General features: G+C 47.1%; 1 protein-coding gene across 5 annotated transcripts in view; it reads left to right on the forward strand.

Annotated features, from left to right (window-relative positions):
• ARHGAP6 (Rho GTPase activating protein 6) overlaps positions 1 to 24,539 on the forward strand; it is an 825,592-nt gene that overhangs the window by 752,599 nt on the left and 48,454 nt on the right. For all 5 annotated transcript variants that reach the window (XM_033947958.1, XM_033947959.1, XM_033947960.1 and 2 more), the window contains exons 4-5: positions 5,519 to 5,775; positions 22,398 to 22,593. In XM_033947958.1, coding sequence (XP_033803849.1) covers positions 5,519 to 5,775; positions 22,398 to 22,593 — 453 coding nt within the window. The remainder of the gene's footprint in view (positions 1 to 5,518; positions 5,776 to 22,397; positions 22,594 to 24,539) is intronic.

Consider the following 24,539-nt stretch of genomic DNA (forward strand, 5'->3'; position numbering starts at 1 on the left):
CTCTACCCAGGTCCCCTGCATTTCAGTCACTTGGATATCGTTCTTTACATAGAGAGCTACCACTCCATCTTTTTTACCATCTCTGTCCTTCCTAAAAAGATTGAACCGCAAGGTAATGGCGGAATAGAAATCACTAATGTAATGTAATTATATCCCGGTATGTTTGCATCCCATCCATGGGATTCACTGAACCATGTCTCTGTGATAGCAACAATGTCCAGGTCTGCCTCTAACAGCAGGACTTGCAGATTATGAACTTTGTTACTTAGACTGCGAGTCTAAGTCTTCCAGTGAAAATGGTCTATCACCAAATTGGAACTGAAAGTGATTCATTTGGCCTTACAGTCACTGGCCCAGATTGTGCATGGAAAGGCACTCAGGGTCTTCTCAGACAATTCTACGGCAGTGGAATATGCCATCAGACTGGGGGAGGGGAGTACTAAGAGTTCCCCATTGCAGAGGGAGGCCTCTGTTTCATTGGGCTAAGGCTCACCTGCAGGTGCTGTCCACAACACTCGTTGCAAGTGTGGAGAACGTACAACCAACTTTCTCATCAGACTGATCTTGGACCTGGGAGAATGGTCTCTGTCCCAGAAGGCCTTCGACAGGATAGTGAAGTGCAGGGGTTCTCCAACACTTGATCTCAAGGCATTGTCCGCCAACAGGAAAGCGCCTCGCTTCTAGAGCCACAGATATGAGCCAGAAGCACCAGAATGGACGCGCAGGTTTAGCCCTGGCCAAAAGTGGGACTGTTATGTCTTTCCTCCATGGCTGATGATCAGCAGGGTAATAAGGAGGATTGACGATCATTCTAGTCACTCCAGATTGGCCACAACGTCCTTGGTTTGCGGACCTTTTGCACCTGTTGAGAGATCAGTGTCTCAAGCTGCCAGTACATCTGGTTGTTCTGATTTAGGGTCTGAGATTCCTTTGTCCTTGGGCCTATGAACATTATCTGCACAGGAAACCGGCCCTGTTTATCCAAGGGTATTCAAGATTCTGCTTCCAAACAATAATAATTATTCTTTATTCTTGTTATACCACTTTTTCTAACTGGCAATTCAAAGCAGTTTGCAACACTAAAACATAAATAGAAAATGAAAAAGGAACTACAATCATTTCAATAGGAAAGAAACATTCACACTTAAAATAACTCTTAAGAATTTTTGTGAGGGAGAGAGGGAAGGCAGGGGAGGGTAAAGGGATAAATGCAGTGATATTCAAAAGTGACCTCAGTCTTACTCATGGTTATAGGCCTGTTTGAAGAGCCAAGCTTTTCAATTTGGTTTAATTTCTTGAAATCAAGTTCTGTCCTTAAAGTTGGCAGTGAGTTCCAGTTACAATCAACTCAAGTGATTACTGTAATTTTTGCAGCCCAAAGGTCACAATTTTTTTGGGAGAGAATCAGGATTGCAGTTGTGTGTTGGTCTTTCCATCCTTCATTTAATGATTTGACTAATCTATAAGTTCCAAAATATGCAATTAAAATAAATATTTGTTTATTTAGCTTCATGTCTAACTTTCAGCTATGGGTTCTCAACCATTTGATGTGTGTTTGGTCATAGTAGACTGAAACTGGCTGCTGTTCATGAACTTCTTGGAAGGAAAACTCATAATATTTCCTTTACCAGAAACTGCTTTTCAAATAAAATTATGGTGTATGCCTTTTGTATTGCTTCGTTATCTTCTATTTCATTAATCAAAGAAATAATTACAAAACCAGTTTTTGGGCTTTTACAGTTAGCATCTCTGTATCAGTTTGGCTGGTGTTCATTTTTAGCTTTTATTACAATAGTGATCGGTTCCTCCATATTGGAATGGTACGGTGAATGTGTTTAATGGTTTTAGAAAGAAAACATAAGCAGACCACATTGTACTGCTTTCTTGGGAATTTTGCCAGAACACAATGATTGAAATCTCTGCTCTCACAAAAAGTAGTCATGGAATCTTTACTCTCCCTTTGGTAGTTATGTCGGTTAACTATCTGTTATCTGAAAGAACAAAGTACTGTGGATGCCATGTTTATTCATTTACCCCTCTCTTTTACCGAACCGTAGCGTGGTTTTAGCGCTGACCGCAGAAGTAACTGCTCCGATAGAATTCCTATGAGCGTCGGAGCTGTTACCTCTGCGGCTAGCGCTAAAAACCGCGCTACAGTTTGGTAGAAGGCGGAAGTTAAATATGTGCTTTCATCTTTTTTTAAAAAAAAAACTATTATATTATCTGGTTTATTAAAGTCAGGAGTGACTGAGACAGTTGCCTAAAGCAACAAATTGTTGTGGGTGACAGCAGATGCACCTAAAATGCTCCTGTACTGGCAGCCTCAGTTCACTCTCTCAGCTGGCAACTAGGTGCTCCTTCCCAAGCAAGAGACGGCAGCATCTCCACTACAACATCATCATGCCACCCCTCCACCCCACATTTTTTTTTTCTTTTTCCCCATCTCCTTTTGCTGCCCCATCTCACCTGACTTGTGGTGTCAATAACCGAAACAGTAAGCATGGCACAAAAGTTCCCATCAGTCTACCAAATCAAAGTCCCAATCAGTCTTTCAGTGCTGCAACAGGAAGAGGTGTTTAGAAGGAAAATGCTGGGCCTGCATAGGGGTAGGCTGGAGGGATGATTCAAGCTCCATATGGTAGGGAAAGGGAAGAGAAGGCAAATGCAGGACCCTGAAGGGATAGGGAGGTGGCGGAGAAAAGCTGAATAGAAGAAGAGGACATAAGGAAAAGGGACATGCTGGACATGGGTGAGGGGGCATAAAGAGACAGAAGGCATATGCTGGACATGGGGGGGAGTGGGAAGATAGAAATATGGAGCATATTTGCCAGACTTGGGGTGCTATAGGCAGATGCAGGGGAGATACATGGGGGAGGAGGCATAGGAAGATAGAAGAGAGATGTTGGTCATGGGAGGAGGATCAGATTCCAAAGAAAGGAAGGAATAAGGAGAGGGAGGGAAGATGACATTGAATGGAGGAATAGGGAGAGGGAAAGGAGATGCTGGAATTGAGGGAAGAGAAAGAAGGAAGATGGTGGATGAGGGAGGGGAGGATGCTGGAAGAAGTAAGGGGGAGAGAAAATGGGGATTTAAGAGGATAAAGGTTAAAAAAATCAGTTAAAAAAAGCATCTTGGCTGGCTACTTTTGTGCTACGTTGGAGAAGTTAAGTACCGTATTTTCACGCATATAACGCGCACATTATACGTGTTTTTACAAACCGTGCATACCCTTGCGCGGTATACGCGTGAGCGCGTTGTACAAATTTTTTTTTACATAGTTCCCCCCCCCCGACGTCCGATTCACCCCCCGCAGGACCGCTCACATGCACCCGCACCTCCACCCCGAAGGACCGCCAACTCCCCGACTCGATCGGGGCAAGAGGGAGCTCAAGCCCTCTTGCCCCTCCGACTCCCCGACACGATCGGGGCAAAAAGGAGCCCAAGCCCTCTTGCCCCGCCGATTCCCCAACTCCCCGACAATATCGGGCCAGGAGGGAGCCCAAGTCCTCCTGGCCCTGGCGACCCCCCCCCCCCCGCTAGTTGTTCGGGCCAGGAGGGAGCCCAAACCCTCCTGGCCACGGCGACCCCCTACCCCCACCCCGCACTACATTACGAGCAGGAGGGATCCCAGGCCCTCCTGCCCTCGACGCAAACCCCCCTCCCCCCAACGACCGCCCCACCCAAGAACCTCCGACCGCCCCCCAGCCGACCCGCGACCCCCCTGGCCGACCCCCCACGACACCCCAACCCCCTTCCCCGTACCTTTCTGTAGTTGGCCGGACAGACGGGAGCCAAACCCTCCTGTCCGGCAGGCAGCCAACGACGGAATGAGGCCGGATTGGCCCATCCGTCCCAAAGCTCCGCCTACTGGTGGGGCCTAAGGCGCCTGGGCCAATCAGAATAGGCCCGGGAGCCTTAGGTCCCTCCTGGGGGCGGGGCCTGAGGTACATGGGCCCAACCCGACCATGTGCCTCAGGCCCCGCCCCCAGGAGGGACCTAAGGCTCCCGGGCCTATTCTGATTGGCCCAGGCGCCTTAGGCCCCACCAGTAGGCGGAGCTTTGGGACGGATGGGCCAATCCGGCCTCATTCCGTCGTTGGCTGCCTGCCGGACAGGCGGGTTTGACTCCCGTCTGTCCGGCCAACTACAGAAAGGTACGGGGAAGGGGGGTGGGGGTGTCGTGGGGGTCGGCCAGGGGGGTCGCGGGTCAGCTGGGGGGGCGGTCGTTGGGGGGAGGGGGGTTTGCGTCGAGGGCAGGAGGGCCTGGGATCCCTCCTGCCCGTAATGTAGTGCGGGGTGGGGGTAGGGGGTCGCCGTGGCCAGGAGAGTTTGGGCTCCCTCCTGGGCGGGCGACTGGAGAGTCGGGCAGCATGCGCGGCATAAGGGTGTGCGCGGTATACAAAAATTTCTGTACATAATTTTGTGTTTTCCGTGCGCTATACCCGTTTGCGTGTTTTACACGGGTGCGCGTTATCTACGTGAAAATACGGTACTTCCTGCAATTGATTTTGTTTTTCACCTGTGCCTGCTTGGCTGATCTTGGTCGCTCACCTTCCCCGGATGAGGGATAGAGACAGCTTTTACAATTTGCTATATTTGTCATTATTGATTTTGTACCTTTAGCACACTTGTTTTGTGCACTGGTTTATCACATTTAATTCATACAAGGTTAGCCCAGGGATGTTTCACAGTTAATACCCTTCATTGGGTTTATACTTGTGACAGCTGGAGTTCCAGGGGTTCATTCCCCTGTGCAAGCTGTGTGACTGAGGGCTTTCCTTTATCACAATTATTTATTTCTTTAGTGCTGTATTGTTCGAGCTGTCTCTCCCTCTCACCCTTTATAATTTTGGTTCACAATGTTTTTTCCCCTGTTAGTAGGTTCTTTTTGATTCATTACCGCTATGATGTAATATGTCATTTTATTAGTTTTCTGCTAGCATTGTGGTTATGCTTATATTTATTGTTTTATTATTTTCTGTAATATTATTTTAAAGTTGTTTCCTCTATGCTATACATTAAGTACCATATTGCTTGATTGTATCTTTATGATTTGTGACTTATCCATTTTTATGTCTCAATCTTTTGTGTGGTGTTACATACAATTTTTTTTTTCCAGTTTTTAAGGTTTATGTCAGGGAAGCAAAGAGGTTAAAATAAGACATTGTAAAGTTAAATGATGCATTAAAACTTATGGCAAAAATGTCTAGTGTTTGTAAATTGGCTTACAGTGATAACCCAAGTTTCTAACCTCGGTTTATATTCTAGTCAACCTTATTTTTATTTTTTATTTTATTTTTTTTATTTTCCCCTTTGGGGGAGGTTACTTCGGTTTATATTTGAGTATATAAGATACATATTTTTTTAAAGTAACATGGCAAGTCATTTAAAATATAGGATCAGTCATATTAGAATATTGACCTGATTAAAAAAGTAAATAAAATGTATGCAATTTGAATATATTTATAGTACTGTTTTTTAGAATTTTAAAATGTAACTATTGTTTTTGCTTATTTCAGAATTTTTACCACAGGCATTTGGAATGCCGTTATCCCAAGTCATTGTCAATGACAGAGCCCAGAAGCTAAAACAGGACATTCAGAGAGAAGAACATAGAGATATGGCAGACTCTTTAGCCTCCCTTCTAACATTTGGAGCTAAAAAACAGAACAAAGAACTGTCAAGCAGTAACTCATCTCTTAGCTCAACTTCCGAAACTCCAAATGAATCGACGTCCCCCAACACGCCAGAGCCAGCCCCACGTGCACGAAGGAGGGTAAGTGAGATAATTGGTTACCTAACAGTCTTTTAAAAGGGTAAGCAGATCATTCTATAGAAACAAAATGGAATTTGTCTGATCCAGATTTTGTTTGCTAGTCATTGCATTAATAGAGAATAATGTAGTGATTCAAACAACTGAACCATTTTTTTTCTACATGTATGTGTACTTATCCCTATTACAGAACTCTGGTCACAACACAGATTAGAAATGAAAGGCAATGGCAGCAATTCTATAAATTGGCATCCCAGTTTAGATACTCCAATTCTTTGTGTTTGGTACTAATTCTAGAACAGTATCTTGGCACCAAAATTCTATTCTAGAATGCTACCGCAATTCGGCATTGACTTGCCCACTTACATAATGTTAATAGCAGGCACAAATTAGCATGTCTAAGTATGCCAATTGACGTTTAATTTATAGGATAGTATTATATAATGCTGCATATGTAACTAGGAGCCATGCCCATAGCCTTCCCTCAATTTTTCCATGTGCATGCTTCCTTTGCAGCTAGTTGCAATGGCTCTTAGGTGATACCTCATAGAATAGTGCCTAATGCACATAGGCATCCAACTGTCAATTAATGGCATTTTTGACAAACGTGCAATTCTGGGTCGCCGAATCTCAAAAAAATATATAGCGAACAAGGTGCAGAAAAGGGTGACAAAAATGCTAAAAAGGATGGGATGACTGCCCTATGAGGAAAATTAAAGTGGCTAGAGCTCTTCAGCCTGGAGAAGAGATGGCTCAGGGGAGATATGATAGAAGTCTATAAAATTCTAAAGGAGTGGAACGAGTGGATGTGAATTGCTTGTTTACTCTTTCCAAAAATTCTAGGACTAGGGGGCATGCAATGAAACTACTAACTAGTGGATTTAAAACAAACCAGAGAAAAATTTCTTCCCACAATGTATAATTCAAACTCTGGAATCTGTAGATAGAGAATGTGGTGAAAGCAGTTAGCTTAACAGGGTTTAAAAAAGGTTTTGACCTTTACATGTTTATTATTACTGTTCATGCAATTGGATTGTATCATGTCTTAGTTACCATTTGTGTACCTTTTTGTTTACTTTTTCTATAAAATCAATAAGCTATTTGAACTAAAAATGGTTTAAATAATTTCCTAAAACAAAAGGCCATAAACAATTATTGAGATGGTTTTGGGCAGTGGCATAGAGAGGGAGGTTGGCATGCTTGTCCCCACTCTTCCTCACCACTTGAGCGTCCCCTCCCCATCCTGTGTACCTCTTGAAATGTTCGCCGGCGCAAACAACACCTTCACCTGCTACTCGTACCGGCCTCGGCTCCCTTCTGACATCATATCCTGGTTCTATGACCTTGCCAGGTACTTGTGGCCTGGGTTGGCCAGTGTTAGAAACAGGATACTGGGCTTGATGGACCTTCAGTCTGTTCCAGTATGGCAGTTCTTATGATTATGTAAGTGGCAAGTATCTCTAGTACCAGTTTATCCCAGGACAAGCAGGCATGATATTCTCACATGTGGGTGACGTCATCTACGGAGCCCCGGCGCGGACAGCTTTTCAAGCAAACTTGCTAGAAGTTTCAAGTTTGCACACTGCACCACGCATGTGCGTGCCTTCTGCCCACTAGAGGGCGCATCCCACCTCGTGGTCCTCAGTTCAAATTTTTCCGCGGAGCAAGAAAGCCCTGTGGATCTGAGCTCCAGTGTTTTTGCCTTCTAGCTGCCGCGTTTAGTTTGTTTATTGATCGGATTAATCGCGGTGCTGCTTTATTTTTCGTCTTACAAAAAAAAAAAAAAAAAAAAAAATAATAATTGTTTTTCGTTGGGCTCCGGGGGCTCCCGGAAGCCTGAGCCGGGGAACGTCGGTCGTTCCCGGCCTTCTTCTTTTTCTCGTCGATGTCCCGTCCTGTTACGGGATTCAAGAAATGCAGCCGGTGTGAGAGACTACTCTCCATCACCGACCCTCACCGGTGGTGCATTGTCTGTCTTGGGCCCGAACATCCAACAGCCTCGTGTGATCGCTGTGCTACCTTCCAGAACAGGGCCCTCCGTCGCCGTAAGGCCAGAATGGCGGAATTGTTCGCCGTCGACGCGCCGCCCAAGGCCTCGACGTCGGCCCCGGCTTCGGCCCCGGCCTTGACCTCGGCCTCGGCGTCCTCGGGGGCCTCGGCGTCGCCTCGGCCCTCATCTTCGAAGCCGTCGTCATCGAAGCCAGCTTCGGGTAAGTCCTCTGTTCCATCCCCTTCAGCAAAGAAGCCATCCTCGAGTCAGGCCAAAGCGGGTGGGTCGACCCCGGCCCCGCATCGGACCTCGACTCCGCACACCCCGAGGGAATACTCGAGACCGAGGTCGCCCTCCAGGGAGTGTGCCCCGGACTCGGAACTCCCCACCTTCGTGGGGATTCCGGCCTTCCAGGATCTCCTTCGAGCCTTGATCTCATCGGAGCTGTCGGGAGCCCTGGAAGTGCTGCAGCGTGCTGCGGGCCCGGCGACGTCGACCTCGGCCGGGGCGCCCTCGGCCTCGGAGGCCCCGGTCTCGGCTCCCTCGACCTCGGGAGCCCCGGCCTCGGCGACCTCGGTCTCGGGTATTGCGGCCCCGTCCACCTCGGTCTCGGCCCCGCCCCGGACCTCGACCTCGGGGGAGCCTCCTGAGCGCAGTGTCCGCCCAAAAGAAAAGTTCCGCAGAGTGCGCCGACTTTCCTCCTCGGCTTCGGGATCTTCCCCGGACGCCTCGCCCTCGAGGCGACCTCGGACGAGGCGCCGATCGAGGAAGCCTAAGCGACCCCGGGGCTCGCCTCGGCGCGATCGTTCCTCGTCGTTCGGGGGCGAGGCGCTGCAGGTGTCGGAGTTGCGCCTCGATAATCCGAGGCTCCTCCGCTCACCTCGGGGAAAGTCTTCCCGCGCCGCCTCGCCGAGGAAACGGGAGAGGACCCCACGGACCCCGGGATCCTCCCCCAGGGACTCCCCTAGGAGGATGATTTCACCCTCCCCCTCGAGGGCCGTGGAGAGAGGATCCTGGGATTCAGGATCGGTTAGGAATCCTCAGTATTCCCATGAGGCCTCCCCCCGCTCCTCGGTGGGACGGTCGAGAACCCCGTCCCCCCAGGCTAGGCCGTCCTCCTTCTCATCTTTTGTCCAGGACATGGCCCAAGCCCTGGGGATTGACCTGATGGTAGGTTCCAAATATTCCAAGGAATTTCTAGAGGAACAGGACCTTCCCACTCCCCCTAGAGAGGTACCTAGACTCCCTCTCAACAGTGTCCTCCTGCAGACCTGGCTGAAGAACTTGTCGAGCCCTCTTACAGGCACGTCTGTCCCGTCAAAAATGGAATCAAAGTATAGGACGATTCCCCCGAAAGGGTTTGATAAGGCGCAGCTCTCCCACCAGTCCCTCCTGGTGGAATCTGCCCTTAAAAAATCACAGCCCTCACGGGTTTCTGCGGCGGTTCCACCCGGCAGGGAGGGGCGGACCCTGGACAAGTTTGGCCGTCGCCTCTATTCAAACACTCTGATGGCCACCAGAGTTCTAAATTACTCCTTCACCTTTTCCTCCTACTTGCGTGGGATGGTGAAGGACCTTCCTCAATATCGGAACTCGTTACCGGACTCCAAAAGAGCAGGATTCGATAAGTTTATGTCCAACCTGTCTCAATTGCGGTTGTACCTTTTCCATTCAGTGTACGACACCTTTGAGCTGGTTTCGAGGGTGTCGGCCCTCGCAGTGGCCATGCGCCGCTTGGCCTGGCTTCGCACCCTCGACATGGACCCAAACCTGCAGGAACGTCTTGCAGACCTGCCCTGTGTGGGGTCCGAGTTATTTGACGAGTCTTTGGAGGCGGCGACCAAACGGTTGTCGGAACAGGAACGCTCTTTAGCATCCCTGGTCCGCCCCAAACCTAGGCCCCCGCCACAGAAACCTTTCCGGCCTCCGCCGCGCCGGTACCCCCAGAAGTCGACCCCGTCCTTCTCAAGACCGCCTCCGAGACGTTCGTCTCAACGAGGCAGAGGGGGACAAACCCAAGCCCCGGCGCAGGGCCCTTCTAAGCCCGCGCCTTCCTTTTGACGGGCTGAGCGGACGGGGCGGGTTCCCCTCCGCACCTTCACCAGAACCCCTTCCTATCGGGGGGCGTCTTCGGTCCTTCCGGAAGGCATGGACCGCGATTACCTCAGACGCTTGGGTGCTCCGGATCGTCTCCGAAGGCTACTCGCTCAATTTTGTGTCCTCACCACCGGACAGTCCCCCAAGTTTAGCCTGGTGCAACCGGTCGCAACTACCGACCCTTCTGACCGAAGCCAAAGCTCTCCTGAAGCTTCGGGCGGTCGAGCCGGTCCCCAAGGACCAGTGGGGGACGGGATTTTACTCCCGTTACTTTTTGGTCCCAAAAAAGACCGGGGACATGCGCCCCATACTCGACCTCAGGAAGCTCAACAAATGCCTGGCCAGGGAGAAATTTCGAATGCTATCTCTCCCGGTCTTGTATCCTCTCTTGGAGGAAGGGGACTGGATGTGCTCCCTCGACTTGAAGGAAGCATATACCCATGTCCCGGTGCACCCCACCTGCCGAAAATTCTTACGATTCCAGGTGGGAGACCTACACCTCCAGTACAGAGTCCTGCCCTTCGGCCTGGCCGCGTCCCCACGAGTATTCACGAAGTGCATGGTAGTAGTGGCGGCAGCCCTGAGGTCTCGCGGGCTCCACGTGTTCCCTTACCTGGACGACTGGCTCATCAAAGCCCCGACCAGGGAGGAGGTTATCTCAGCGACCCGACAGTCTATTGCCTTCCTGCAAACCCTCGGATTCGAGATAAACTTTCCAAAGTCTCAGTTGAGGCCGGCTCAGTCTCTTCAATTCATAGGTGCGGTGCTGGACACGGTGCGCCTGCGCTCCTACCTTCCGACCCAACGGTTGGAAGTCTTGGTACGGATGAGCCGCCAGGTCTCTCAACTACCAAGGGTGTCGGCCAAGCGCATGATGATGCTGCTCGGCCATATGGCCTCGACGGTACACGTCACGCCATTTGCGAGGCTGCATCTGAGGATCCCTCAGTATACACTCGCATCACAATGGCGCCAGGAGTGCGATCCGGAGTCGCGCCTCATTTCGGTGACTCCGCTTTTGCGGAAATCGCTAAGTTGGTGGACAGACTCTTCAAATCTGTCCACGGGACTAATGTTTCGCACTCCCCCATTTCGCAAGGTTCTGACCACGGACTCCTCGGACTACGCGTGGGGAGCCCACCTCGACGGTCTTCGCACACAGGGCCTGTGGTCGGCGGAGGACCGTCGCTGTCACATCAACGTGCTAGAGCTTCGGGCCATCTTCCTAGCACTTCGAGCCTTCGTTCACGTAGTACAGGACCAGGTGGTCCTCGTCCGCACGGACAACCAAGTAGCAATGTACTATGTGAACAAACAGGGGGGAACGGGGTCGTGGCCCCTCTGCTCCGAGGCCCTTCGCCTCTGGGAGTGGGCGGCCTCCCGGAACATCTTCCTCCGGGCGGTCTACATCCAGGGGGAACTGAATTGTCTGGCGGACAAACTCAGTCGACTCCTGCAACCCCACGAGTGGACTCTACACTCAGCAGTTCTGCACGAGGTCTTCGCTCGCTGGGGAACGCCACAGGTAGATCTGTTCGCCTCTCCGGAGGCACACAAACTACCACTATATTGTTCTCGGATGTACTCGCGGGATCGTCTGGAGGCGGATGCCTTCCTTCTCGATTGGGACGGGAAGTTCCTCTATGCATTCCCTCCTTTCCCTCTGATCATGCGAACGTTGGTACACCTCAGATCGTCCACGGCCACGATGATTCTCATAGCTCCTCGGTGGCCGCGTCAGAACTGGTTCTCCCTACTGCTCCAACTCAGCGCCAGGGAACCCCTTCTTCTGCCTGTCGGTCCTTCTCTGCTATCTCAGAATCAAGGATCCATGTTACATCCCAATCTGCAGTCATTGCACCTGACAGCTTGGTTTCTTGTTCCCTGACCCCTCCGGACCTGTCTCAATCAGTGAGGGAAGTGCTGGAAGCCTCCCGCAAGATCTCGACGAGGCTTTGCTATTCGCAGAAATGGACCAGGTTTTCCACCTGGTGCTCTTCTTTCCTCCTGGACCCGGTATCGGCCCCGGTACCCTCGGTTCTGGACTACTTATTCCATTTGTCGCGCTCTGGCCTGAAAACCACTTCGGTGCGTGTCCATCTTAGTGCGATTTCCGCCTTCCACCAACACCTGGATGGACGCCCTCTGTCTCTCCATCCCTTGGTGACACGCTTCATGAAAGGATTACTCAGGGTTTGTCCCCCGCTCAAACCTCCCCCAGTCGTATGGAATTTGAATGTGGTTTTAGCTCAACTGATGAAACCACCCTTTGAGCCACTCAACAAGTCCCTCTTGAAATTTCTGACTTGGAAGGTGGTGTTTCTGATTGCCCTCACCTCCGCTAGGCGGATTGGGGAACTACAAGCCTTGGTTGCGGACCCACCCTTCACCGTATTCCATCATGACAAGGTGGTCCTCCGCACCCATCCTAAGTTTGTCCCGAAGGTTGTTTCTGATTTCCACCTCAATCAGTCCATTGTCCTTCCTGTGTTCTTCCCTAAGCCCCACTCCCATCCTGGCGAGACGGCGCTTCACACGCTTGACTGTAAGAGGGCGTTGGCATTTTACCTTCAACGCACCAAGTCCCATCGGAAGGTCCCGCAATTATTCTTGTCCTTCGATCCCAATCGATTAGGGCACCCAGTTTCCAAGCGCACTCTGTCTAACTGGTTGGCGGCGTGCATCTCCCTTTGCTATACTCAGGCTGGCCTTCCTCCCCCGGGTCGAGTCACGGGGCACAAGGTCCGAGCAATGGCAGCTTCGATAGCCTTCCTCCGTTCCACCCCGATGGAAGACATATGTAAGGCTGCCACTTGGTCTTCGGTTCATACATTCACCTCTCACTACTGTCTGGACACTCTGTCCAGGAGTGACGGCCGGTTTGGCCAGTCAGTTTTACAAAATCTGTTTTCTTAAAATTGCCATCCTCCCACCTGCCCTTTTTGGTTTGGCTTGGAGGTCACCCACATGTGAGAATATCATGCCTGCTTGTCCTGGGATAAAGCACAGTTACTTACCGTAACAGGTGTTATCCAGGGACAGCAGGCATATATTCTCACAACCCGCCCACCTCCCCGGGGATGGCTTCTAAGCTAGTTATGGAACTGAGGACCACGAGGTGGGATGCGCCCTCTAGTGGGCAGAAGGCACGCACATGCGTGGTGCAGTGTGCAAACTTGAAACTTCTAGCAAGTTTGCTTGAAAAGCTGTCCGCGCCGGGGCTCCGTAGATGACGTCACCCACATGTGAGAATATATGCCTGCTGTCCCTGGATAACACCTGTTACGGTAAGTAACTGTGCTTTATAGAACTTCCTTTAATATTTTTAAGATAATCGTAGTAATTCCCAACCAGCTTTTGAAGGGTTATGCAACAAGTTTATTTTTCAAGATATCTGCAATAAATATTCATGAATGTTTTGCTTATGCAGTAAACATAAAAATATTTCCTGCATATGCTTTGTGGTTCTTAAGGACCCATTTGGAAAACAGTTGCAAAATGAAATTGCCTTTTGTGGGTAATGAAGTGAGTGACATAAAGGCAAGAGTTTTCTGCCCTTATGCTGGTTATCAGTAGTGATGGGGTTTAGTTTATTCACCCATGGAGAACAAAGTATTAAGTGGGGAAAAATGGCTTTGTTTATAACATATATGTGTTCTTAAGTTGACCAAGATACATGCAGCTTCTAAAAAGACTATTATGGATTTTAAAAAGAATAGTACTTGAAATGAACCCTATAAGTCCTTAACATTTGAAGCTATGATTTTGGAAATAGCATCTTTAAAAATAGTTCCTTTTTCTTACAGAAAATTTATTTATTTAAAACACATGTAGGCCACATATTGACCAGCTATGTGAATAACAACAATACATATATATATATAAAACAAAACATTACATACATAATAAAACATAGCAGATTATTAAAATAACAGCATACAATAAACAACTTATACATGTGCCTTAAAATAAAAGGCCAAATAATTACAAGATTACAAAGTAACCAAATTTGAAAAGACAAGTTGAAAAAAGTAGACTTTCAAACTTTTCCGAATGCCCAAAAATCAGAGGTCAGATGGATAAAATCTGGAACCAAGTTCCATAGTAAAAGGTCCGGCTACTAGGTACATATGTGATCGATTTGCAACATTGGTGACAGAACGAAGAGTGGGAACAGCCAAAAAAGTTCTGTCTTGTGATCGCAAAGAACGAGAAAGCACATAAGGCTGCAGCAGAGAAGCAATCACCTTGGGCAATAAATCCCAGATAGATTTGAATACCAGAGTTAGAAGCTTAAATTGTATTCTCCAAACAACTGGCAACCAGTGATGTTCGGCCAGCACAAGTGTAGCACGGGAATAATGGGGCAATCTAGCTATTACTCTGGCAGCAGTATTTTAAGCCACCTTAAAAGGGGGGGAGCCAAAGGCGCGCAGCCGTTCGGCGCGTGGCGAGAGCGCCTTTGCGAAGGAGCCTTGTGAAGGAGCCAGGAGACCAGGCCACCAGCAGATTAAACTAGAAAGTAAGACACCAGTACTTCTCTCTTAAATTCTTTCTTCTTTTTCTCTTCCCAGCAGGGACCGCCTTTGCTCACTTCACACCAAGAGACTAAAAAGAGAAATGGAAGCAGCAGGAATTCAGAAAAGCTTTCCGGTGTACTGCACGGAGTGTCATATGTATGACTACCTCCCCTTGGGAAGGCAGGCATACATATGCGGTCGGTGTCAGGAACTGGAAAGCCTGAAGAAGGAGGTCGGTAGACTGCAGGTCAGGGCCCAGGAGCTGGAGGGACTCCGCATCTCGGAAGAACCGTGGACAGCTGAGGACCCCACAAGAGAGAGCCACATTGAGGAGCAAGTACGGGAGCTCGAGAGATTCATTGAGGAGGTCTACAGGAGCGTGGAGAACCAGGATCATCAACAGTGCAGACAGGAACCAACAGACGGAAGACAGGAGCCGCCAGACACCAGGGGAGGAGGACCTCATGAAAGCATCGAGCAGACAGAGGAGACAAGGATTCACCAGAACCCTGAGGGAGAAGCATCGAGCCTCATCAAGGATACAGACTTGAGACCAGAGAGGAAGCTGAGGAAGGGGAAATCTGCAATCGTGGTGGGAGACTCAATCCTGAGAGAAGTGGACAGTCACATAGCAGGAGGGAGAGAGGACCGGCTGGTGACATGTCTCCCAGGTGCAAGGACGAAGGACATCACCGACAGAATCGAAAGGATCATGAAAGGAACTGAAACAGAAGAGACAGCGGTGATAATCCACGTTGGAACAAACGACATCAACAGCAGAAATTACAGCAGGACTACACTAACTGAACATTTCAAGATCCTGGGGAAGAAACTGAAGCTGAGGACGAACAGGATAGCATTCTCAGAGATCCTGCCAGTACCGAGGGCAGATGTGAAGAGGCAGACTGAGCTACAAGCAATAAACGCATGGCTGAGGAGATGGTGTGAAGAGGAAGGCTTCCACTTTGTGAAGAACTGGACGACTTTTTGGGGGAAGAACAAGCTCTACAGGAGGGACAGACTACACCTGAGCACGGCGGGAACAAGACTGCTGGCAAACAACATCAAGAAAGAAATAGAGATGGCTTTAAACTGAGAAAAAGGGGAAAGCCGAACATCGACCAGACGTCGACATTTCGGAAAACAGTATCAAATGAAGATGCTGAGTGGGAACAATGCTGGGAAGAAACAAATGGCACACCACAGGGGTCCAAAGGTCAAGCGGAACCAGAGAACAAAACGAAGAGCATACAGCAGGAGTTAGGGGAACAGGTGAATTTGAGGAAACAGGCTGAGGACGGGAAAGACAAGACATTGAGAGAAGAAGAACAAAATGGAATTCAGGGGCTGGAAGCTCGCAAGGTGGACGGCAAGAGGAAAAATTCACAAGGCAGAACGAGAAAGGGAAAAAACCAGGACTTAAACTGTTTATATGCTAATGCAAGGAGTCTAAGGGCCAAAATGGGAGAACTGGAAGTCACAGCTAAAAATGAGGACCTAGACATTATAGGAATTACAGAAACATGGTGGACTGAGGACAACAAATGGGACGTAGTATTACCCGGGTACAATCTCTATAGGAGAGACAGGACCCACAAGAAGGGCGGAGGAATAGCACTATATATAAAGGACACCATTCACTCGACCAGATTGGATACGGCAGCAAGGGTGGAAGAACTGGAATCATTATGGGTTAAATTACCAGGAAAAAATGGAGCTGACATAAAATTGGGACTATACTATCGCCCGCCTGGGCAAACGGAAGCAAACGACAAAGAACTGGAAGCAGAATTGAGGAGAGAATGCAAAAGCGGAAGTGTACTGGTGATGGGGGATTTCAGCTACCCCCGGATAGACTGGAGCATTGGGAACTCAAGCTGTGCGAGGGAAACAGAATTCCTGGAGGCTGTGGGAGACTGCTTCATGGAACAGCTTGTTAAAGAATCAACGCGAGGAAATGTCACTCTCGACCTAATCCTAAATGGACTAGGGGGACCTGCAAAGGAAGTGGCAGTTGTAGGACCACTAGGAAATAGTGATCACAACATGATCCGGTACAAACTAGAGGTAGGAGCATCCAAAGTGAAAAGAACTGCAGCGACGACGAGCAGTGGTGAAAAAGAAACTCAAAAATCGCTCAAAATGGATGGAAACCGTAGAGAAAGCATGGTCCATATTCAAGGACACGGTGCTGGAAGCACAAAACCTGTACATTCCCAGGTTTAGGAAAGGGTGCAAAAAAAATCGAACAAAAGACCCGGTATGGATAACGACAGAAGTAAAGAGGGCGATAGGAGATAAAAGAAAATCGTTCCGAAAGTGGAAAAAGGACCAAACCGAGGAAAACCGGAAAGAACACAAAAATTACCAGAAAGAATGTCACCGAGTGGTTAGGAAAGCAAAGAGAGAATACGAGGAGAAGCTGGCTGAGAAATCCAGAGACTTCAAATCATTCTTCAGATACGTCAAGGGGAAACAACCGGCGAGGGAGGAAGTTGGACCATTGGATGATGGAGACAGAAAGGGGGTGGTAAAAGAGGAAAAAGAGGTAGCCGACAGGTTAAACAAGTTCTTCTCGTCGGTCTTCACGAGCGAGGACACATCGAATGTACCAGAACCAGAAGAGATCATAAGTGGAGATCAAGAGGAAAAACTGGTGCATATAGAGATAAGCCATGAGGAGGTCCTCAAACAGATAGACAGACTAAAAAGCGACAAATCACCGGGCCCGGACGGAATCCACCCAAGGGTTCTAAAAGAGCTAAGGAACGAAATAGCGGAAACTCTCCGACAAATTTGCAACTTGTCCTTGAAAACTGGGGAGATCCCGGAGGACTGGAAAATAGCAAATATCACACCTATCTTTAAAAAGGGATCGAGGGGTGACCCGGGAAACTACAGGCCAGTAAGCCTGACTTCAGTCCCAGGCAAGATGATGGAGGCACTAATAAAGGACACCATCTGCGAACACATAGAAAAAAATGGACAACTAAAAGTGAGCCAGCACAGCTTCTGCAAGGGAAGATCGTGCCAAACGAACCTACTGCACTTTTTTGAAGGGATAAACAGCCAGATGGACAAAGGAGAACCCATAGACATCATCTATCTTGACTTCCAAAAGGCCTTTGACACGGTGCCCCATGAGCGGCTTCTTAGGAAGCTGTGGAGCTACGGGGTGGAAGGGGAGGTACACAGATGGATTAAACACTGGTTGGCAGACAGAAAGCAACGGGTCGGAGTGAAGGGACACTACTCGGACTGGCGGAAGGTCACGAGCGGTGTTCCCCAGGGGTCGGTGCTCGGACCGCTGTTGTTCAATGTATTCATAAACGACCTAGAAGCAGGGACGAAGTGTGAAGTTATAAAATTTGCGGATGACACCAAACTCTGCAGCAGGGTTAGAACCACGGAAGAATGTGAAGACCTACAAAGGGACCTAAACAAACTGGAGTTGTGGGCAAGCAAATGGCAAATGCGCTTTAATATAGAGAAATGCAAGGTTATGCATTTAGGAAAAAAAAACCCCGATGTTCAGCTACAAAATGGGGGGGTCAGTGCTAGGGGATAGTAATCTTGAAAAAGACTTGGGTGTACTGGTAGATACTACAATGAAACCAATGGCACAATGTGTAGCGGCCTCCAAGAAAGCAAACAGAATGTTGGGTATTATTAAGAAGGGCATTACGACTAGGAAGAAGGAAGTCATCATGCCGCTGTATCGTGCGATGGTTCGTCCGCATCTGGAGTACTGTGTCCAGTATTGGTCACCGTACCTCAAGAAGGACATGGCGATACTTGAAAGGGTCCAGAGAAGAGCGACGAAAATGATAACAGGTATGGAAAACCTTTCATACACAGACAGGTTGGGAAGGCTGGGGCTCTTCTCCCTTGAAAAGAGGAGACTCAGAGGAGACATGATAGAGACTTTCAAGATCATGAAGGGCATAGAGAGGGTGGAAAGGGACAGATTCTTCAGATTATTGGGAACCACAAGCACCAGGGGGCACTCAGAGAAGCTGAAAGGGGACAATTTTAGAACCAATGCTAGGAAGTTCTTCTTTACACAGAGGGTGGTGGACACCTGGAATGCGCTTCCGGAGGTTTTGATAGGACAGAGTACACTACGGGGGTTCAAGGAAGGTTTGGATAAATTCCTGAACGATAGGGGGATTGAAGGATACAAATAGGGGTAAAGATAGGTTTTAGACAGAGTATAGATAGAAGGATAAAAGGGATTAGAGAAGGATCACATTACAGGTCATGGGCCTGATGGGCCGCCGCGGGTGCGGACTGCTGGGCACGATGGACCTCGTGTCTGACCCAGCGGAGGCAACTTCTTATGTTCTTATGAAGCGCTCTGAATGAAGTCTTCAGCAAGCCGCAAAAAAGAGAATTACAATAGTCTAGATGTGGTAAGACAAAACTCTGCGTAACCAGTCTAAAGTTCATAGCTGACAGCAAATCCCGTATTTTTAACACCATCCTTATTTTAAAGAAAACAGCTTAAACTACTGAGGCAATGTGGCTGCAAAATTTTAACGAGGTATCAAGGATTACTCTCAAACTCTTAATTTCCTGCTGTATTAAAATGATTACCCTAGCATACACAAAATTCACCGGAACTCCTTTCTATACCAGTGGAGGAAAGCCATAAAATCTTATTCTTTGAAATATTTAGGTAAAGATGGTTCATAGTCATTCATTGTTGAATCTCATCCATATAATGCGACAACAACTGGAAGCCCTGTATGCAATCTGCTGGAAATTCAAACAAAAACTGCAGATCGTTTGCATAGATGCGATATTGCAGACCAAAGTCTGCAAACAACTTCCCAATAGATGCCAGAAATAGATTAAATAACATTGCAGATAATGAAGAGCCCTGAGGCACTCCGCATTTCAGTGGAAAAAACGGGGATTGATTATTTCCATTAATCACACAAAAGGATCTATCACTCAAAAAAGATTGGAACCACTTCAGTACATTACCAGCAATTCCAAATCCACATAATCTGTCCAGAAGTATAAAATGGTTTACAGGTCGAAGGCTGATGCCACATCGAGTGAGACCAACAAGAAATGTTTTCCATTATCAAATCCTTTATGGATCTCATAACATAAAGTCAACAACAGTAATTCCGTACTGTGATCCTTCCAGAAACGAAATTGATAGTCATCCAAACACCCTCGCTCTGCCACAAAGTTTTCAAATTTTTGTAATACTACTAGTTCTAACTCATATTGGAGATTGGTCAAAAGCTGCTTTCCTTCTTTGTAAGATCTAAACCAGAATTTTTTAACAGAGGAGAGACTACAGCCCGCTTCAACTTCTCAGGAACTTCTCCTAAGTTCAACGACTGCTGTATTATATACTCCAAAGATGGAGCTATATCAGCTTTTAGTGCCTTAAGCACTGCAGGAGCACATGGGTTCAACAGACAATTAGATGGACGATTCGGCTGGTGCTGGTGTGCTGGAAATCTGGACTAACATTCTAGTGGTCGAATCAGATTCGCTTCCAGTACCTGTTCTGATTCGACCACTAGAATGTTAGTCCAGATTTCCAGCACCAGCCGAATCGTTCACTGGTTGAGATAGAGAATTCACAACCTTTTGCTTAGACAAGAAGTAGGTAGCAAACTCATCACAGGTTGGGAATTTGCTTCTGTCAACCTTTTGTGATGTTAATGCATTCATAATATAAAATAAAATAGCTCCTTAGAACCCGAGGGAGCAGATGCAATGTGCTTATCAAAATAAGCTTTTTTAGTAGAAAGCACAGCTGCCATAGCCTTTACGTAAGCTTCCCGCTTATCAGAAACAGGACATTTCCTCCAACCATGCTCCAGTTTGCGAAGGTGTTGCTTCGCCTCTTTTAGGTCCTCTGAGTAATTTTGATTACTCGTGCAGTAATGTAGACTTGACTTTTAGGGGTTAATTCTTAAACGTGAGACCAGATGTGTTGCAAATACCTCAGAACCTATAGGTTTTCCATCTACTTTTTGATACTTTTAAAGTCTACATTATAATTCACACATCCAGGGACTTTAAATTGAATTTCCCAGACTTTGAGGTGTACGGTAGGTTATTTTACTGCAGAAGGGGCTATTTAGTTAAGAGGGTGACTTTTTTTTTTTTTTTAAGTTCTTCTTTAAAGTTTTGATGGGCTTAGAATTATTGCACTGACATTACAGTCCACTTCCAGATATCACAGGCTAAGTACTGTTTAATCAGTTGCAAGCATCGTGTTAAGATAAATACTAAAAGGGCAAGGTTTCCAAGCACGCTGTACAAGATCATAGCTTCTGTGGCAAATGATTACAGGGTTCATTTACAGTAGCATTCAAGCAACAGCAGTATTGAAGGAAACAGTTCGTATAAATACGTTGGAAGATTTTCATACTGCTTTTCTTTCCTGAGAAGGTACTAGTAGTGGATAAAACTTTTCTTAGAGACACTTTTACCTATGGACAAAAAGGGCAGCTGCCCAAGCCCAGTTCAGCAGGGGGCTCAAAGATAAATGCAATCCTGAGTCTGGTCATAGCTTATAACAACAGCAAGATAAGTCTGCTTGTGCAATATTCATTATTTTCAGTTGAACTGAACTGTGATTGAATTGAAATTATTGGAGGGTATATCAAAAAATAAGTTAAATTCTAAAGAAAATGAGTTAAATATGTACCTTGGTGATAATTTAAAGTTGGAAATAAAAGGACCAATGTTGAAAAATAGTGTGCAGTTGTTTCTATAGTATAAGTGATCTAGGTGAGCAGCCACTGCTGACTGGTCCAAACACTTAAATTTATTAAGTTTTTAATATGATCTGAAGAGTAAATTTGACAAAATTGAATAACGAATGGTGCTTGGAATTTTCCTTTTTAGGCTGTTATGTTGTCTCTCTTAAAAATAGAGAATGACACGGTGACAAAATTCATCACCGTCCCCGTCCCCGCGGATAACCGCGGTAAATAATCCCATGTCATTTTCTAGTGTCTATTTCAACCTCGGTCCTTCTACACAAGCATTCTTCAAAGCAAAGCTTGTGGGTCAGTGGTTATGCTCAATTATACTCTGATTCTTCCCTCTCTCCTTAAAGAATGACATGAATATGGTTTCCCGCGGTTATCCGCAGGGACGGGGACGGTGATGAATTTTGTCACTGTGTCATTCTCTACTTTAAAATAATAGTTTATAGCTACCTAATAGCACAAAGGCAGAATATTAGTATACATATATATATGTGTGTGCGCGCGTGCATATGTACGCTAGTATTCTGAACATTTATGCACTTAACAGATGTGAAAATATTAGCACCTACTTTTTAGAAATTACCCCCTTCACAAATTAAACACATGTGAATGTAGTACTCACTGAAATGTTTGTTTTCTACCATAGATGTATGCAGGCACCATTTTTGCCTGAAATATTATTGTAAATCTTTATTTCTTCACTACAGAATTCTAAATGTATCAAGTCCATTTTGTACCCTTTCTTCCCAAAGAAGAAAGCTCCATAGTGTGCCACAATATCTCAATTCAGGAATACTGTACTCTTTATCCCCTCTTCCCCCCTCTCAATATAAGGATAACATATTTTTCAAGATATATCTGTACTTGTTGGCCTTAATTTTTCCTTAGTACTAAGAATATGAAGTTGATGTTCTGTATGTCATCTTTTACTGAATTTTTATTTCCCTAGGCCACAGGTGTCAAAGTCCCTCCTCGAGGGCTGCAATCCAGTCGGGTTTTCAGGATTTCCCCAATGAATATGCATGAGATCTATTTGCATGCACTGCTTTCATTGTATGCAAATAGATCTCATGCATATTCATTGGGGAAATCCTGAAAGCCCGACTAGATTGCGGCCCTCGAGGAGGGACTTTGACACCCCTGCCCTAGGCTCATATGAAATAAGCTCAAAATTCCATCATGTGGTTATATAGTTGTCACGAAATGAAGTCAGATCATGATTTCTAATATTACCATTTCTGTCTTACTGTTCTGCATGTGAATCTGTAGGGTGCAATGTCCGTAGACTCCATTACAGATCTCGATGACAATCAGTCAAGGTTGCTAGAAGCACTACAACTGTCTTTGCCTGCTGAGACTCAGAGCAAGAAAGAAAAAGAGCGAGACAAGAAACTGAGCTTGAACCCTATTTATAGACAGGTTCCCAGGCTAGTGGACAGCTGCTGTCAACATTTAGAAAAAAATGGTAAGTGTTATGCGTTTCCATTGGATATACCCAGAATAATAATGTGGTCGACATTCAAAGTGATCTAACTTGGTAGGAGAAGCTCTTGTCTGGTTAAATTGCATTGGCCAGGCTAGCAACTGATAATCGGCACCGCTTAATTGGACAGTGCTGCCAAATATCTGCTCTGACCGTTGTGGCTATCTCTGGTTAGTACTGGGGCGGAGCTGGGAGTTATGCAAACACCAGCAATATTCAGTGCTGGTGTCCAGAGAGCTAAGCTATGCCCGGTTAGCACTGAATATTACAGTTGAAGGAAATACCACCTAGAGTGGCAGCTCCAGGAGGGCCGATGGTAAAGATGCCAGCAAACACTAGTATGGCAAACTGGATAAAATTCATTTGCAAATCAACCCAACATGGTCGCATTTCAGCATCAGATCGTTTTTGTAGGCTGATTGAATCGGAGCCATGCGCTTTGTGAATTTGTGAAGCATTACTTGAGATCAGAAGAGTTTCAGTCGACAAGTCTTGGGTACTCAGCAGTATACTTGCCCAGTAAGATTTATCACCCCTGATGCAGGTTGTTGCCAAAACGTGCTTGCTGGCATCTTTACTATTGGTCCTCCTGGAGCTACCATCTAGAGAATGACACGGTGGCAGTTTACCCGCAGCTACCACGTTTAGCCGCGGGTAACCCGCCAAAACGGGGAATGAAAAATAGAAGCCTCTGTGGGGACGGGGACAAGGCCATTCACCGCCCCGTGGAACGGTGAATGGTCTTGTCACCGCAGTGAGGCATCAAGGATCGCGTGGTCCCCGCAGCCCCCACCCGCCCGTCGGCTCGATCGTTTAACCAGCTTCCTCTCTCCACCTCACCTTAGTTTGCCGGCTTTCTTTTTCGGCGACCGAACCGCTTTCAAAGAGCCACGCACGCGCGGTTGCTCAGTATTCGATCTTCTGCTCTGACCCAACCGGAAACAGGAAGTTGCAGCAGAGCAGAAGATTGAACTTTGAGCAGCCGCGCGTGCCGGTCGCCGAAAAAGAAAGCCGGCAAACTAAGGTGAGGTGGAGAGAGGAAGCTGGTTAAATGATCGAGCCGGCATGCAGGTGGGGGCTGCGGTGACCACATGTTCCCAGCTCACACAAGGAAGGAGGGAGTGAAAGGGAAAAAGTTTCTCTTCCTTGGAAATAGATTCTGAAGTGACCTCATCAAAGAAGACCAGCACCAAATGTACAAGAAATCCCTTAAACAATGTCAAAAGAGCCCAAAAGAGAAAACTGCTACTGCCGTGAGACTCCATTATTGAAGGAATCAACTTGAAATCACAGTTCAAGAGACAGGAAAAGGTTAAATGCCTCATGGAATCCTCAGCCACAACACAAACCAAATTGTGAATTAAATCAGAACAGACAGTAAGAATTATAAAATTGATGTCTAATGCTGAGGCATTAGAAATAATGCCTCAGCAATACAATTTTCAGAAGTTCTATTTGCTCATTGTAAGGGAGAAGAGAGACTGCTAGTGATGGTGGGGGGACTGATAGAAGATATGAAAGAAGGGTGGTAGAAAGGAACAGATGGTAAAGGAGGGAGGGAAGGGTGGTGGTGGAAAGGAATAGAACAGACATTGAAAGAGGGTAGAGAGGAACAGACCCTGAAGGGAAATGTGGAAGGCAGAGTGGGGAGAAGATGCTGGAAGGGAAGAAGACAGATGCCAGACTATGGGGGAGCGGAGGGAAGAAGATGGGTGCTAGACCAATTGTGGGAGGGGGTGAAGGGAGAGGCACAGTAACAGCAAATGGAAGACGCAGAGAGAAGACACACAGTGGATGGAAGGAATTGAATGAGAAGATGTGGAAAGCAGAAACCAGACAACAAGGTAGAAAAAAAAATTATATTTATTTATTTATTTTTTGCTTTAGGATAAAGTAGTATATTAGTTGTGTTGATAAAAATTTATAAA

Source organism: Geotrypetes seraphini, chromosome 6, assembly GCF_902459505.1.
Source record: "Geotrypetes seraphini chromosome 6, aGeoSer1.1, whole genome shotgun sequence".
Lineage (NCBI taxonomy): Eukaryota > Metazoa > Chordata > Amphibia > Gymnophiona > Dermophiidae > Geotrypetes > Geotrypetes seraphini.